The sequence below is a fragment of the Leptonotus elevatus genome, chromosome 6 (genome assembly GCF_054856555.1).
Source record: "Leptonotus elevatus isolate MCC_2025b chromosome 6, RoL_Lele_1.0, whole genome shotgun sequence".
NCBI classification, from domain to species: Eukaryota; Metazoa; Chordata; class Actinopteri; order Syngnathiformes; family Syngnathidae; genus Leptonotus; species Leptonotus elevatus.
In genome coordinates this window covers 5,863,902-5,877,694 of record NC_141244.1, presented here as the reverse complement: position 1 = coordinate 5,877,694, position 13,793 = coordinate 5,863,902, and the positions used below count along the sequence as shown (strand labels likewise).

The 13,793-nt window shown below is 40.8% G+C and overlaps 1 protein-coding gene across 1 annotated transcript; it reads right to left on the bottom strand.

The window, feature by feature from the left end:
• Positions 1 to 510: 510 nt before the first annotated feature.
• Positions 511 to 13,244, bottom strand: sall3a (spalt-like transcription factor 3a). The gene is made up of 4 exons (XM_086079433.1): positions 13,009 to 13,244; positions 3,547 to 6,660; positions 2,647 to 2,987; positions 511 to 2,157 (listed from the first exon to the last, which is right to left on the bottom strand). The coding sequence occupies exons 1-4, from the start codon at positions 13,088 to 13,090 to the stop codon at positions 1,726 to 1,728; spliced, it is 3,969 nt and encodes a 1,322-aa protein (XP_085935559.1). The 5' UTR covers positions 13,091 to 13,244; the 3' UTR covers positions 511 to 1,725.
• Positions 13,245 to 13,793: the final 549 nt, after the last annotated feature.

Below are 13,793 nucleotides of genomic sequence, written 5' to 3'. Positions count from 1 at the left end.
TCTGACATGGCAACATTAACTCAAAAAATAATCTCTGTGGCAATTTGTACATTGTCATCAACAATATAGTTTTTTTTTTTTTCAAATGCCCTTAATCATCTTTTTTTTGGGGGGGGGGGGGTATATGTATTTGTATCAGGATGCGTTTTTGGTTTTTGTTTTTCTATCAATTTGTAAACATTTAGTTTTTGGTGTGAGCATTAAAACACTTCTTGACAGGTGTAAATCAAGGCAGATTGACATGGCACACAGATTTTTGTTATGTCTTGTTTTGTCCTTACCTTGATGTAGTCCCAAAGAAATTAACAAGGGCAAAAAACGTTTCTCAAAAAGAGAACAACAAAAATGATATTTAAAACACACATACGCCTAGTGAATAAATTATTCAGCCAGTTAACAAATGTATACATTTACATTTTTAAGGACATTGACTTTGCCTTTTATTTTTGATGAACTCCAATTTAAACTGGCACTGTGATGCAAAGGATGAACAAACGTCAAAAGACACCATTGTGGTCATTATTTTATTTACGAAGATTTTTGATTGACTTATGGGTTTGCACTCCAAAGAGTAGCACTGATGCAATAACCAACTGCAAGTTGTAGGAGTGATAAGCCGAAAACAATGAAAACAGCACATATAGATAGCTCAGTCGAAAGGTTAACAGTATCACAGACAAAAAGTCTTATTTTTAAAAAGTGCATTCACAAACATGACAAATACTTTCAACTCATGATGTCTATCTTTGTTATACAAAATATGCATACCTGTTTTAGATTTGTTTGTATTTCTATACATAGATATTTCTTCAAAAGGATCACTTCTTTTTTCTCGCTTTTTTTATTTTTATTATTATTATTTTACAAAGGTTAAAAGCAGGGTTGTGGTCATAGCAGCTTTGGACTTCTCCAGCCTCATATAACATCACCTCATGTATTTTAGATACAGAGTTTTACCAGGTATCCAAATAAAAACCTCAGCGTATTCTCTGTTGTTAAACTCACATGACTTACTGTTTTTATTGAACAATATATTCATCAGTGAAGCCGGTAGATTGGAAAACAAAAACAATGGAATCAATAAAACGTGTGGGCCATTAAATATATTGTTGTATACCCGCTTTTGTGTGTGTGTGTTTTTGTTTTTTTGTCAATATCATAAATACTAAAGACACAGGACAATATTATAAGACAATGCTTGGAGACTAACTGTAAAGATTAAAATAGTTAAAACATTATTTTTTTCAAGTTTTCTAGTTCATGAGAAACAAAATCAGGCGAGCACAGAAACACTACACTGCAGTCTCTCCATGGCCCTTTATCAGTCTAAAAGAGCACTCGTAAAGGTCGACTGAATGCCTATGAACAAACATTCATTATTTTTTGTTTTAGTCCTGTCCAAGATGTTTGCCTGTTGTAAATAAGGCAAAATCCAGGTTTTAAAAGGAATTCATAAAAGCAGTCAAACATACAGATAAAAACTGTATCATGCAAATCTTGCAAGACATCATTCTGTATTCCCAAACAAGAGACAAAGTATCTTTAATAATATCAAGTGAACAGGGGATGGGTGGAAGGCAAAAACCTCTAATCAACACTAAATACAATATTTCCAAAAGCAAAAAATATTTCATCTGTACATTATATAGTAACACGAGTTTTAGACTGGATCAGCAGTTTCTTTTCATGTTAGACTTTTAGTCTTTGCTTCTAGACAGTATTTCTTTAATTGATCCCAATCTCTTTGTTTTCCTCCATATACCTGGAGAAGGGGCGGCTTGCCCTGACCTCCAGTGTAGCTTTTTCCATTCCGATCATAGGAGGGCTGCTGCCTGTGTGCAGACGGTCCATTGCACTAGGCATGGCGCGCAGTGAAGTTATTCCTGCACCACCGAGGCTGACGGGTAGCTGGGTGATACCTCCGTTTTGGATCACAGAGATTTCATTGTTCTTCATGGCCAAGCCATTGGTGATAGCAGCTGCATACTGGTTCCAAAAACCGGGGTCAACGTTCATGGCCCGAGCTGCCAGGTCCTTTTGGAACATTTCGCTGAACTTCATTGCATCCCCACCTAATAGGGCCATGGGATTTTCCACAGATAGTCGCCGCCCTCTGCGTGCTGGTGCATTGTTCCACATGTGTGTTCCCATGTGGACCTAAAATACGCAAACACATGACCAAAGTACAAATAATTATGATGCTCATAAAGTGTCAGAAACAGTTTAGACACAGAGTCATGGAAAACAGTTTACTTTACAGCAGGACTGGACTGGCGTACGGGGCACCTGCTCGGTAGGCCAGCCTCTTTTGGGGCAGATGCAGTGCTTTTTAATTATTATTTTCCTACTTTTTACCCCCAAGAGACTGGCCCACAACTTAGAGGGACCAGTCCGTTAATCAAGTTTGAATATAGATAGCAAACTGAAACATCATCAATAAACATCAGTGGCAGAACTATATGTTAGGCAGGAGTCAAGCTGGGCCGTCAAAATGCCAGGGTAGATTTTGTTGTGCCAGTCCAGCCCTGCTTTACAGTATACTTTTCTACTTGTTAATGTGGTTTAAGTGGAAAATGTAGAATGCACAACATTTCCTGTGTGTTTTATCCTGGTGACATGCTATAATCCAACAACTGTAGTATATACCTTTAGATTGCCTTTAGTGGTGAAAGCCCGTCCACAGATGGAACAGGCAAAAGGTTTTTCTCCAGTGTGTGTGCGCTCATGGATTTGCAGAGCACTGGCAGAAGAGAAATTCTTCCCACAAGAGTGGCAGTTGTGCTGCTTTGGTGTACGTCGTGGGGGTGGGGGAGCCAACATGGGGTTGGTGCCTGGGCTCAGGGTGGTCTGGGGAGCTGCAGCAGCGGGAACCTGGATGCCTACAGGCAGGTGGGAATTGTCGCTCATAGATATCGACTTGCTGTGCCCGTTCATTTCCATTTTGATCATATTTGATGCGGTGCTGGCCAAGTTAGGAGTGTTTAGACCTAATAGAAAAAAAGGCCAAATAATATTGAGAAATGGTTCACCAAATGAATCTTTAATTGCTTAAATCCATTCATCACACTTTATCCAGTCTGTTTTGAACCTTTTAATACATTTGTATTTGAGATAGAATTGTCAATCATTACAGGAATCAGGAGTTACTGTATATTAAACGCTGTAAGATAATACTGATATACAATAACAGAGGTGGGCACATCCGTCGGTCCGTCGTTGATGCCTACCTTTTTGGTGAGTGCTTCCAAAATTTCGTGAGTGCTTTATGACGCGAAGCTATGAAAAAAGATACGCCGTAGGACTGTCTGTACTGACCCGGATTGACGGACGTAAACCTGCTTCATTCGGTGCTCAGTCCGTGTATTTTTTCGAGGCTTTGCGTTATAAAACACTTGCCAAAAATGTGAAAGCACGTGCCAAAAAGGTGGTTATCCATCAACAACGTAATGACGGAGGTGCTCATCTCTGCATAGCAAAACATTTAATCTGCAATGATTTTGTTTTCATCTTCCATTGAAAGTATTTATTGTTCGGTTTCGTACGCACCTCGATCTCTATTTAGAAACAGCATACTGAAGTGGCTCTCCTCCTTGATAAAGTTTCTGCTCGGTTGAATGGCAGTCAGGTCCAGGGCCCCGTTGCCTTCTGTAGCAGGAAGTGGAGACGGGGTTTCGGATTTTTCAGACTTCACAGTTGCCAAGCCGGTTCCATTGTTCTCCTGGCTCTCGACTGCCATGGCACTGTTGTGATTATTTAGAGTAACAGGGGACTTGGATCGCTGATTCTCACAGTGGCTGTGAGCTGGAGAAAAATGTTGCAAAGAACCAGAGGACTCTGATAGAGCAGGACTGCCTATGCTTTGAGATTCTGCATCCCCAACTGCAGACATGGAATCACTAGGAAAACATTCATTCTCTCTTCCATAGCTGCAGAAATTTTGACTAGGCTTTTGACTAAATGGAATGATCATTTTTGCAGTGGAATCAATCATTTTCATCTGATTCTCCATAGCAGCAATGCTAGACATTATAGAAGTTGGTGGGGAGCTTCCAGGTGAATAAGGTTTTGATGGGTCCAGTTCACCATCTTTTAAATCAACTTCGTCATCTATAGCCTGCTCCATTTCATCCAGAAGATCGTCATCATAATTGCTCATTGCATCGATACTCGTTTCATCAAATGATAGGTCTGTGTCCATTTCCTGAAGGTTGTCAGTGACAGGAGTGTTTGGGATCTGGCCGCCCATGTGCATACGGATATGCTGTTGCAGAACAACAGCATTAGTGAACTTTTTCTGGCATATAGGACATGAGTGTTGGACTCGTAGTGGAGGTTTGGAGCGATGAACACCAAAATGAGTTTTTAGATTACCCTTGGTGGTGAATGCCCGCCCACATATCTTGCATTTAAAAGGTCGTTCGCCAGTATGGATGCGATAGTGCATCTTGAGAGCACTCTGACAGCTCAAAACACGGTGGCAAATGACACACTGGTTGGGGTCAGTCATTTTCTTGTCAATGTTTTCAACAAGCTGTTGTAACTTTGATGTCTCTGAAGTTTGCATAGAGTCTAGGAGGCCTCCAAAGGGAAATTTAGCCTTAAACTGATCAGAGAGCATGGGAAGGACAGGGTGGGACACTGGGTTTGGGCTGTTGATAGGTTCAGTAACCTGGGAACTAGTAGACATCGTTGTGGAGGTGATTGCAGTGGAGAGAACCACATGAGATACTGTTGTTGTGGTAGTGGTGTTTTCCCCTGGTCGACAGGTTGGGGGCAGGAGAATGCCTTCAGGGTTCATGACAGGAGGTACATCACTACCTGGTGTGGGCTTTGGGGATGTTGAAGTAGTGGCCATTCCAGAGTCAGTAACAACATTAGGAGACAAAGACGCACATTCGCTTGATGGTGGTGATGGCCTTTGAGGTGACCTATTTAGAGGAGTAAGGCTCGCAGAATCGCCAAACCCGCCCATCATACTTGGTAAGGTGGGAGGTAGTTGGAGCCCAATTGAGGTGGGAACAGTAGGGAGAACAGGTTTACTGTCAAGCCATGTGGTGACAGGCTTTTCTGGGGGCAGAGACATACCATATGGAATGCCTGAGCTTGTAGGAACATTGTCTAAGTACTCGGGAACTGGGTAGGGGTTCATTTGAACGTGAGGGTATTTTTCTTTGTGCCTCTGGAAATGGACTTTCAGATTTCCCTTGGTAGAGAATCGGTTACCACATATGTTGCATTTGTAGGGCCTCTCTCCAGTGTGGGAACGCAGGTGGATTTGTAGTGCACTGTCACTGCCAAATACCTTGGCACAGAACCTGCACTTGTGCTTGAAAAAAGGGTCTTCAGAGCTTGGCTTGGTGTCAAAAACAGACACATTTGGGGGCTTCCCCTTGCGATGTTTCATCAGGGCAGATAGGGGGTCGAGTGCATTGGCTGTTGCTGCTATACTAGCCAACGGGTTTGGGAATATAACGCTGCTTGATGAGCTGTGAGATATCAGCGGTAGATTGGAAGCTGAGCTCAGAAGGCTGTTGTGACTGATCGATGGCGGCGTGTTGGAGTTCCTGGGATGAGTGGAACTGCTGCTGATTCCACCGCTTCCTATCACACTATTGCTCATGGTTATGTTGGTGACTGATGATGAGCAGGATGGAAGTAGAGCTGACAATCCAGAGGCACTGGGTGGGGGAAACATTGAACTACTGGAGGATGTATTGGGCACCGAAGAATTAGATGGCTGACTTCTACTTGATGTCTGGGAGTGAGGCCCTTCTATTGCAGAGGTCAGAGGTGAAGAACCTTGGCTGTTGAGAGAGGCCGGCAACCTAACAGGCAGCTGATGGACGGGAGGAGTGATAAAGTTGTGCAGCTGAAGTTGACTTGCAACTGAGGGGGCACAAGCAGAAACCGGCCTGGGGTTTCCAGTCACTGTGTTGTGGTGGTTGAGAGTAGGCTGTGATGCAGACTGTCTGTTCATCAGAGCCACTTGGCTTCGTATTTGTTCTATCAACTGCAGCTGGTGTATTTGCTGCTGCTGAAGGGCCATCAGCTGGTCCAAGATCATAGGGATAGCCATGGTAGAAACTCCGCTTCCTGCCGCCGCCCTAATACTCTGAGAAAACTGGGCAACTGCTACCCGGGTGCTATGCAGAGTTTCTAGGGTAACATTAGTGCTTGGCATGGTATAGCTCGTAACACTTGGGGGGCTCACATCATCAAGCTGAGGTAGGGAGCCATCTGCTTCAGGTGATGCCACATCTGTTTCTTCAAGATCCATGTTTTTTTCAGAGGAGAGTTCCACCTCCATCTCCTCATCATCCTTTTCTAGGATCCTGACCTCATTTGACGTGATTATTTCTGGGACATCATCACCCTCACTAGCAGGCGTACGGTTGCCGTCCCTGGCATCATCGCTGTCAGCTTGCTCAGTAGCGCAACTGGGCACAGGGGAGGGCTCTGGGTACTCCTGGGAGGGTATAGGTGTTTCCTCATTGTCATTTACAATTAGCACCAGTGGGTTCTTGGTGCAGCTCGTTAAATGTTCACAGAAATCTGCCCACTTGAAGAACTCAGCACAACACTTTTCACACACATGAGTCTCTTCACTGCCACTGCGGCTTTCATTCCCGCTGTCGGCATCATCCAGCACATCACCTCGAGCTGAAGGGAGGAGGTCAGGGGTTTTAAAGGGAATACAGAAGGAGGGGGAAGAGGGGGAAAAATGAGAATTCATGAATAACAAAATCAATAAAGAAATCACATATATTTTGCAGTGCAGTGCTGAAAAGCTTTAACCTGAGATTTTTCTCTCTCTCTCTCTTTTAACATAAAAAAAGAAATCAATACATACATGTATATATTTTTTACTCCCCACAAATTGTCCCAGTTCACCAATTGTCAAGGCCCGAGTTTGTGCATTCACACCCTGTCTTGAGAGCCAGCTAATAATTTTCTTTGTGCAATCCATCAAATTATGAGGGCCTATCAATTGTGGATACTGCCGCTTAATGAAATTCCATAGAGCCCATCGATTCCCAATATTTCATACAATTCACAGCTGCCTCGTCTGTTGGGTACAAATCAGGACTTTGATGGCCCTATTAGGATTCCCCTCTGATATCAGGCTGCTGAATTTCCAGATGAATTTCAAATGCCTATGCCTGTTTATCGTGTGTTGCAGAGCAATGTATTTGGCCAAAGTTCTTCAAAATACAAACATATTGAAAACAATTAAATGAAGTGAACCTCAAAATAATAGCCAAAAAGAAATCTAGCATTTGCTTTTCTGTAAGACATTCACAGTAGTTTTGTCCCTCTCTCTCTCCCTCTCCCATGCTCTCTAAACCAGACTCAACAAATTACATGCTAGTGTGAAGGCAGCAAAGTCTCTGATTAGTTACACATGTTTAATCACAGTTACAGCAAGCCACTTCCTACTCCTCATGCGACCAGCCGAGTCCAACAAGCCAATTCATGCTTTGAACACTGACGTATTTAACACCTGATCAAAACCACTGGATTCTGTTATATTGTACCCATTATTAGTATCTGTTTATATTTGTTCTGTTATCAGTTTGTTAAATTTAACATCTAGTGGTGTAATGTACGCCATTATCCTGTATTTCTCTGCACGAAGGCATCCATTGCATCCTGCACAATTTCTGTGTTCTATTGAATGACCTCAACATTCGACAAGCACCCTCACTTCAATTTTAAAGCCAACCTTAAAACCTTTTTTTTATTGGCATTTGTGATAGCATAAGACTTTGTCCCTATTATGTGTTAGTTCGTATTTGTTGTATTGTTTTTTCCCCTTTGTTGTGAAATAATTTGTGTTTTTTAATTATGCTATGTTATATTATATTATATATTGTTTTTCAATTGTCTGTGTTATGTTCCATTTGTATGTATGCTCACCAGTGCACACTTTGTTTTAGCTGGGGTTGTTTTTAAAGCGCTCTTGAAATAAAATATATATTTGATAATTATTGATATATAAATATTAATAATTATATCAATAATTACAGCAGTTACAAATTTCACACTTTTAGTCAGAAACAATGGAAGTACCATACTGCTGTTTGCACACATTCCACATTATCATTGTGGAGTGAGGCAGACATGAAGCTTTTGATTAAACACACTAACACTAACTGCAATTTGTCGTTTCAGGGAGTGGATTTACGCCATACCTACCATTGAAATAGAATTGTAAAATGTCAGGTGCTGCATTTATATGCTCACAGGGTACAAGATTAATTGTTATGTATCTATATCTGTTTTAGTGTAGTCTGTAAATATACTAAATAAAACACCTAAAATAAATAACATTAAAACCCATTTTATCAAATGTGAATTCTTGAAGCAAGGTTTTCCAAATTTTAGAAAAATTATATATATATATATATGTATATATATATATATATATGTATATATATATATATATATATATATATATATATATAGGACAACATTGTGCGATACCAAGCAAAAATCAACAAGTAAAAAGGGACAAGTAGAAAAGACAGCGACACATGGTAGCAGGTTGAAAATCTCCTTAGCCCCTCAGCGGACAAAGAATCCATTTCCATAATTGAGGCTGAAAGGTCAACACAAATGAGTAGGCATTGTGTTTAGATGATTAGTTATTAGAATGGTATTACTGTCAATCTCTTTTACTCTTTCATACAATTGGAAGTGGAAACCTTTGTATTCCTGTAACCTCTCTCTTTCTCTCTCACACACACACGCACACACACACACCCCCACACACACACACACATCCCTTGTACTTGTATCACACACCTCATATTTATGCAATTTACCAACCTTTCACCAGCACTGTAGAAAGTACAAAAATTAAGGGGGGGACAGAAAAAAACAAAGCTTGCAATCTTTCATGTTGGCTAAATATGTTCTCTGCAATATTATCTGTATCCATGTTTTCATTTCACTGTGATTTTGATTTATTTCATACCATGCAAGACACCAGCTTTGTGCTTTAGCTCTCTAAAAAATAAGTTAAGCCATTGGCTCACAGTGTGAAGGCGACATTTTGTGGCTGCGCGTACAAGACTCCTTGTGCACATTTGTGTGTTAATGTATTGATTTTCCTATAGCATGAAAAAGCAAGGGCTGGGGGAAAAAAGGGCCGGAATACGTTTTACATTTGAGCTTTAGGAGTCTTCATTTACTCCCATGTAAATATTAAGCAGAACACAGTCAATAGGGTGATTGTGGACATTGAATATGTGTGTGTGTTATGCCCAAAAATCTTTGGCATGCTAAGTGAAACCACTAATCTGACATTTCAGATGAGGTATTCATGCTTTCCACTGATTCTGTGAAAAGCACAATGCTGTGCACTGAATGGAGCATTGGCATATTGAACAATTACAAATAATGCGATTATTAAACAGTCATAGATTCCCTTCATTAATATACACAGAAAAAATTACACTTGTAAATATGTGCTGCTTATTTAAGTAAAATTATGTACTCTAAATGTATATCATCAAATGGTTAGGGTTGGGTTTAGGGTTAGTTAACTTAACAAAAGGCACATGGAAATAATAATAATAATTTTTAATTATTCATGAAAGTGCCTCTCCCTTTTAGCATTTGAAACACGTTAATCGAAGACACCTGAGGATTTGTTAGTGGCATGAAAGACGTGCATCAGCGTTGGGTATTGTAGAGTAGTGGCCAGCTAAGCTAAGTTTCAAAATGAGATCTCGATAAGGAGAGTCTTTTCATTAACAAAAAACATTGTACATTCTGAATTGCTTTCCTGGCAGTTAATTGAGTAAATGACGGTATTTAATGTACTAAGATTTATCCCATATGTCATACATATTTGTGAAAATTCTTTTTTTGTTTTTTTGCATAATGACTGTCACTACAAATTCCCCACGACTTCATTATTTCTGCTCTTGCACACTTCTAGTCCGGTGACCTCTTGACTACATCGACACAAACAAAGCATCTCGCCGAACGAGTTCATACATCCTCAGACCCGCACAAGCTCAAGTGTGTGCCATTTGCCTGGTCAGCTCGAATGCAGAGTGGTACAGTCATATCTGCACTAACAGAGAGGCCTTTGTCATAGAGCCTGCAGATGCAGCGCAGCCAAAACATGAACAATTTGTTTATGGAAGCATGTAGCATCCAACATCTCTCTTCTGTCTCAGAAAAAGTTTTGAGATATGGAAGAAATAATGATCATGGATGATACTCCTCCGCAGGCCCAAAAAAATGATTTTGATGAGGCCTTTTATAAGAATGTAATCAGTAGCACTGTCATCAGCAAGCTAAATGTTAAAAGGATGAAAGCAACTCTTGTTGTTGAAAGGTGCATGTTGCTAGATTTTTAGATTTAGATTTTTCTTATTAATACTGTACGCGTTCTCTGTATGAAAAGGTAATTAAAACTGAGCTGTATTAAAGTGAGTCATATTTAAGTGCCTTCTTGAAGACATTATGGCACTCCGTGTGGGTGGTCCACCAGCCTGCACCCATCGGTGAGAGGAGATTAAAACAAAAGCCAAACAAAGCCTCACTGCAGGGGTGGGGGGCGGGATGGGGGGTTCATGCATGTTAACACTGTCAGCTGGGGGTCTTTTCACTACATTATACTGATTTTATCCCACAACTTCTTAAATATTTCATGTATTACAAAAGGTTTTCCCATATGGGAGATTTTTGTCACATAATGTGCAATGAAATGTGTTGCTATGCGCATAAAATGGCAAGTACAATATGATTTTCTATGGCCCTTTAAGCGCAATCTTGGATGTTGTGGCCATGTTTAACTTTATGGTGGTGATCACTTTCAGAAGTTTCCGAACAAGTGGGGTCAAAATGTGTTTGTATTCACCATCACACGCACATGCACGTTTTCAAATCCGCTGTCTGCACAGGAAGTAGCGACAAGATGAACAGCCTGTCACTGTTCACACTTTCTTGGACGCCGGCAGGCCGTGTGGCCAAGGTCAACGGCATCCATGTTCTAATTGTTTAAGGATCTTGACACCCAGCTGCAGGACCTGCTCGGCTGGGCCGGACAAAGGTTAAGTCAGCAAGCTTTTAAAAAAGCACTCCTGAGCACCCCCACCCCTCAATCCTAACACACACACAAAACCCCCAAGACCCCTGGGGTGGGGCGAATATCCAGAAGGCCCGAAGGCAAATAATATGCCACACGTGAGCTAGATGACACTTGATGGTTACTTTTGGAATGTTTGCTCAAGTTACAGATTGGCAATCCTGTAGCTGCATTCGTTACTTGTAGTCTTTGTCTCCATATAGGCAAAATACAAAAGACCAGATCAGATGTTTGACTTATTTTTTCAGTCACATGCCACCTGTAGGGTAGCTTCGGATTTTGTCCTGAGCTTTCTCTGTTTGCAGTGGGAGGAATAAATAAAAACGTTTGGGATTGTTTCTCTAAAATTTTTGAAAACAAGAGGACCATTAGTATTTAAATAAGGAGAGTGAGGAACATTCCACCGGCACTAAAAACAATGGCAGACTCTATTGGAGTGTGCATTTGTCCCCTTTTACAACCACAGATACACTACAGTGTCACACTAGGGTGTTAAGGTAGGAACAAGCCAGTAAAATACTTTTTTTTTCAGAATAGGGATATTTGCAATCTAAGTTAGATCGACTTGCTCTTTAATATCTGCAAAGAATATATTCAATGACTCCTTGTCGTCCTTACACATTTCAGACTTCCAAGGGCCACCATTGCACATTCAAAGAGAAGAAATGTTTCTGTTAGTAAAATATTCTGAAATCATAATCACTCGAGGGAGTAAAGCAGTGTGAGCACAATTACAAAACACACGCACACATGCAAAAGAGATTAGTTTTTGTATTGACTATAGCACACATTTGTACCCTAATTGAGAGTGTGAAAGGGTGCAGCACTTTAAAATGGTGAGAATTTACAACAAAACTGCTGTCTGTGTCTGTGTGTCTAATGTGCATACTTGACAATTTATTGGAAAATAGAATTCAAATCAGTTTTAAGTGGACTTTTTTTTTTATAGCTTCATTAGATAAATATTATGGTATAGTTGAAAATGAAAAAAATATAAATATAAGTTAATCATATATGCTTTAAATTTGACACATTTTATGTTATAACACATGGGAGTATATATGTGGACGATTTTTTTAGAATTTCTGTCATTTACAGACGTTTTTACAGTTCGTTTAAAACGTGATTGTCAATTTCCCCCCCAGGCAAGCTGTAATGCCGAGTGAGAGAAATGGAGACAAATCAAGTGTGCTAAATTTCTGTGAGGGGGGTAAACAAAAAACATTTACATGACAAAACAAGACTTCAACCTGCACCGGAATTAGCGGTAGTTTTTTTGTTTTTGTTTTTTTGGCGCAGTCCTTGTGAAGACAGAGAGCCGCAGAGGGACATCACACTCTCTCATGCATCACATTTTAAAAGAGTAATTATTAAATGGCGGTTTTATTAGTTCTTGGTAAAACATTGAAGTGCAAAATAGTGTCACAAATATGTTGCCATCTATTACTCATGCACGTGTATTTTAATGTGCATGTGTATGCTTATATCATCAAATCAATATTTTAACAAAATACAATTTACTCAATATTACATCACTTTAGAATCGTTCGGTGAAATCACAGACAATTGTTTTAGTTCTATTGTATTTCAAAAGGCCTTTTAAAAGGCCCGTCGAAGTGCAAGATTGTGTAAACTGTATTATTTAACAATTATCTCAAAACTTCATCAAAGTAATGTATAGTAAAACTATTTGAAAATGAATAAAATAAATTAATCCGACGCGACGCGTGTCACGTCTCGGAGAAAGGGTTTCAATTTACAAACATCCTATACTGGACTTTTCTTGAATTGTTTCAATCAGCACTTTCAGAAAAAAAATATTAAGTCCCCTGAAGGGAGGAAAAAAACAAACAAAAACAAAAACAGGCATACTTTTGGACTGGGGAGGTCCAATTTGGACTCACCATGTTGAGAAATGATCCCGCTCATTGGCGCTTCGTCTTCCGACTTGAGGTGCTGCGGCTTGGCTTGCTTGCGCCGGGACATGCTGCTGCTGCTGCTGGTGGTTCTGGTCGTGGTGCTGGCACTGTCGTCCGTCCCGGCGTTGGTTCCGCCGTTGCTTCTGCTCTGGGGCTCCCGAGGCTGTGCGTGCGCGCGCGGCTCAGACACATCAGCGCAGCGCGCACCGGTCGCTCGACTTGCCAAAGTTCTTCTCCAAAAAGAGAGTGCAGGCGGAGTGCAGGGGCAAACAGTGGAATTAGCCGCTCTCGTGCGTTGGATTGCGCATGTCGGTATAATAATTATGATAGTGAATAATGCTTGGAGATGAGTGGCACCGTGTGAAGGTGGGGAGGATTGGCTGGAGTCCAGCGGACGCGCATTGGATATGCTAATGAGGGAGCGACTGAGCAATTAGCCGCCTCACTCTCGGACTTTATCCGTCTCTTTTCTCTTTACCTCCCCCTCAACAACACAACACAACACACAAATCTCTTGTTATGCCCAGCACTTTGGGATGGAGGGAGGGGGGTCTTCTGCATGGGCTGCTCTTCCTCGTCTTCTTTCCTCGAAGCGCACTGACACACAAGTGCTCCTAAGATGTTTTCTTCATTTTCATCACTTTGACATCTTTGGTTCACACTTGTTTTTGGCTATACTTTTCTCTTAGCAAGTTGATTTTTCGTGCGCAGCTGGAACTTCTTATTTCAAGCGAGTTAATATTGGAACACATGCTTATAGGCGAGTAAAG

Coding starts and splice junctions, on each gene's coding strand:
- sall3a (XM_086079433.1), bottom strand. CDS start 13,090: ATGTCCCGGCGCAAGCAAGCCAAGCCGCAGCACCTCAAGTCGGAAGAC. Junction 2,988..3,546: donor GTTTCTAAATAGAGATCGAG/GTGCGTACGAAA, acceptor TTTTTCTATTAG/GTCTAAACACTCCTAACTTG. Junction 2,158..2,646: donor CCACTAAAGGCAATCTAAAG/GTATATACTACA, acceptor TGCGTATTTTAG/GTCCACATGGGAACACACAT.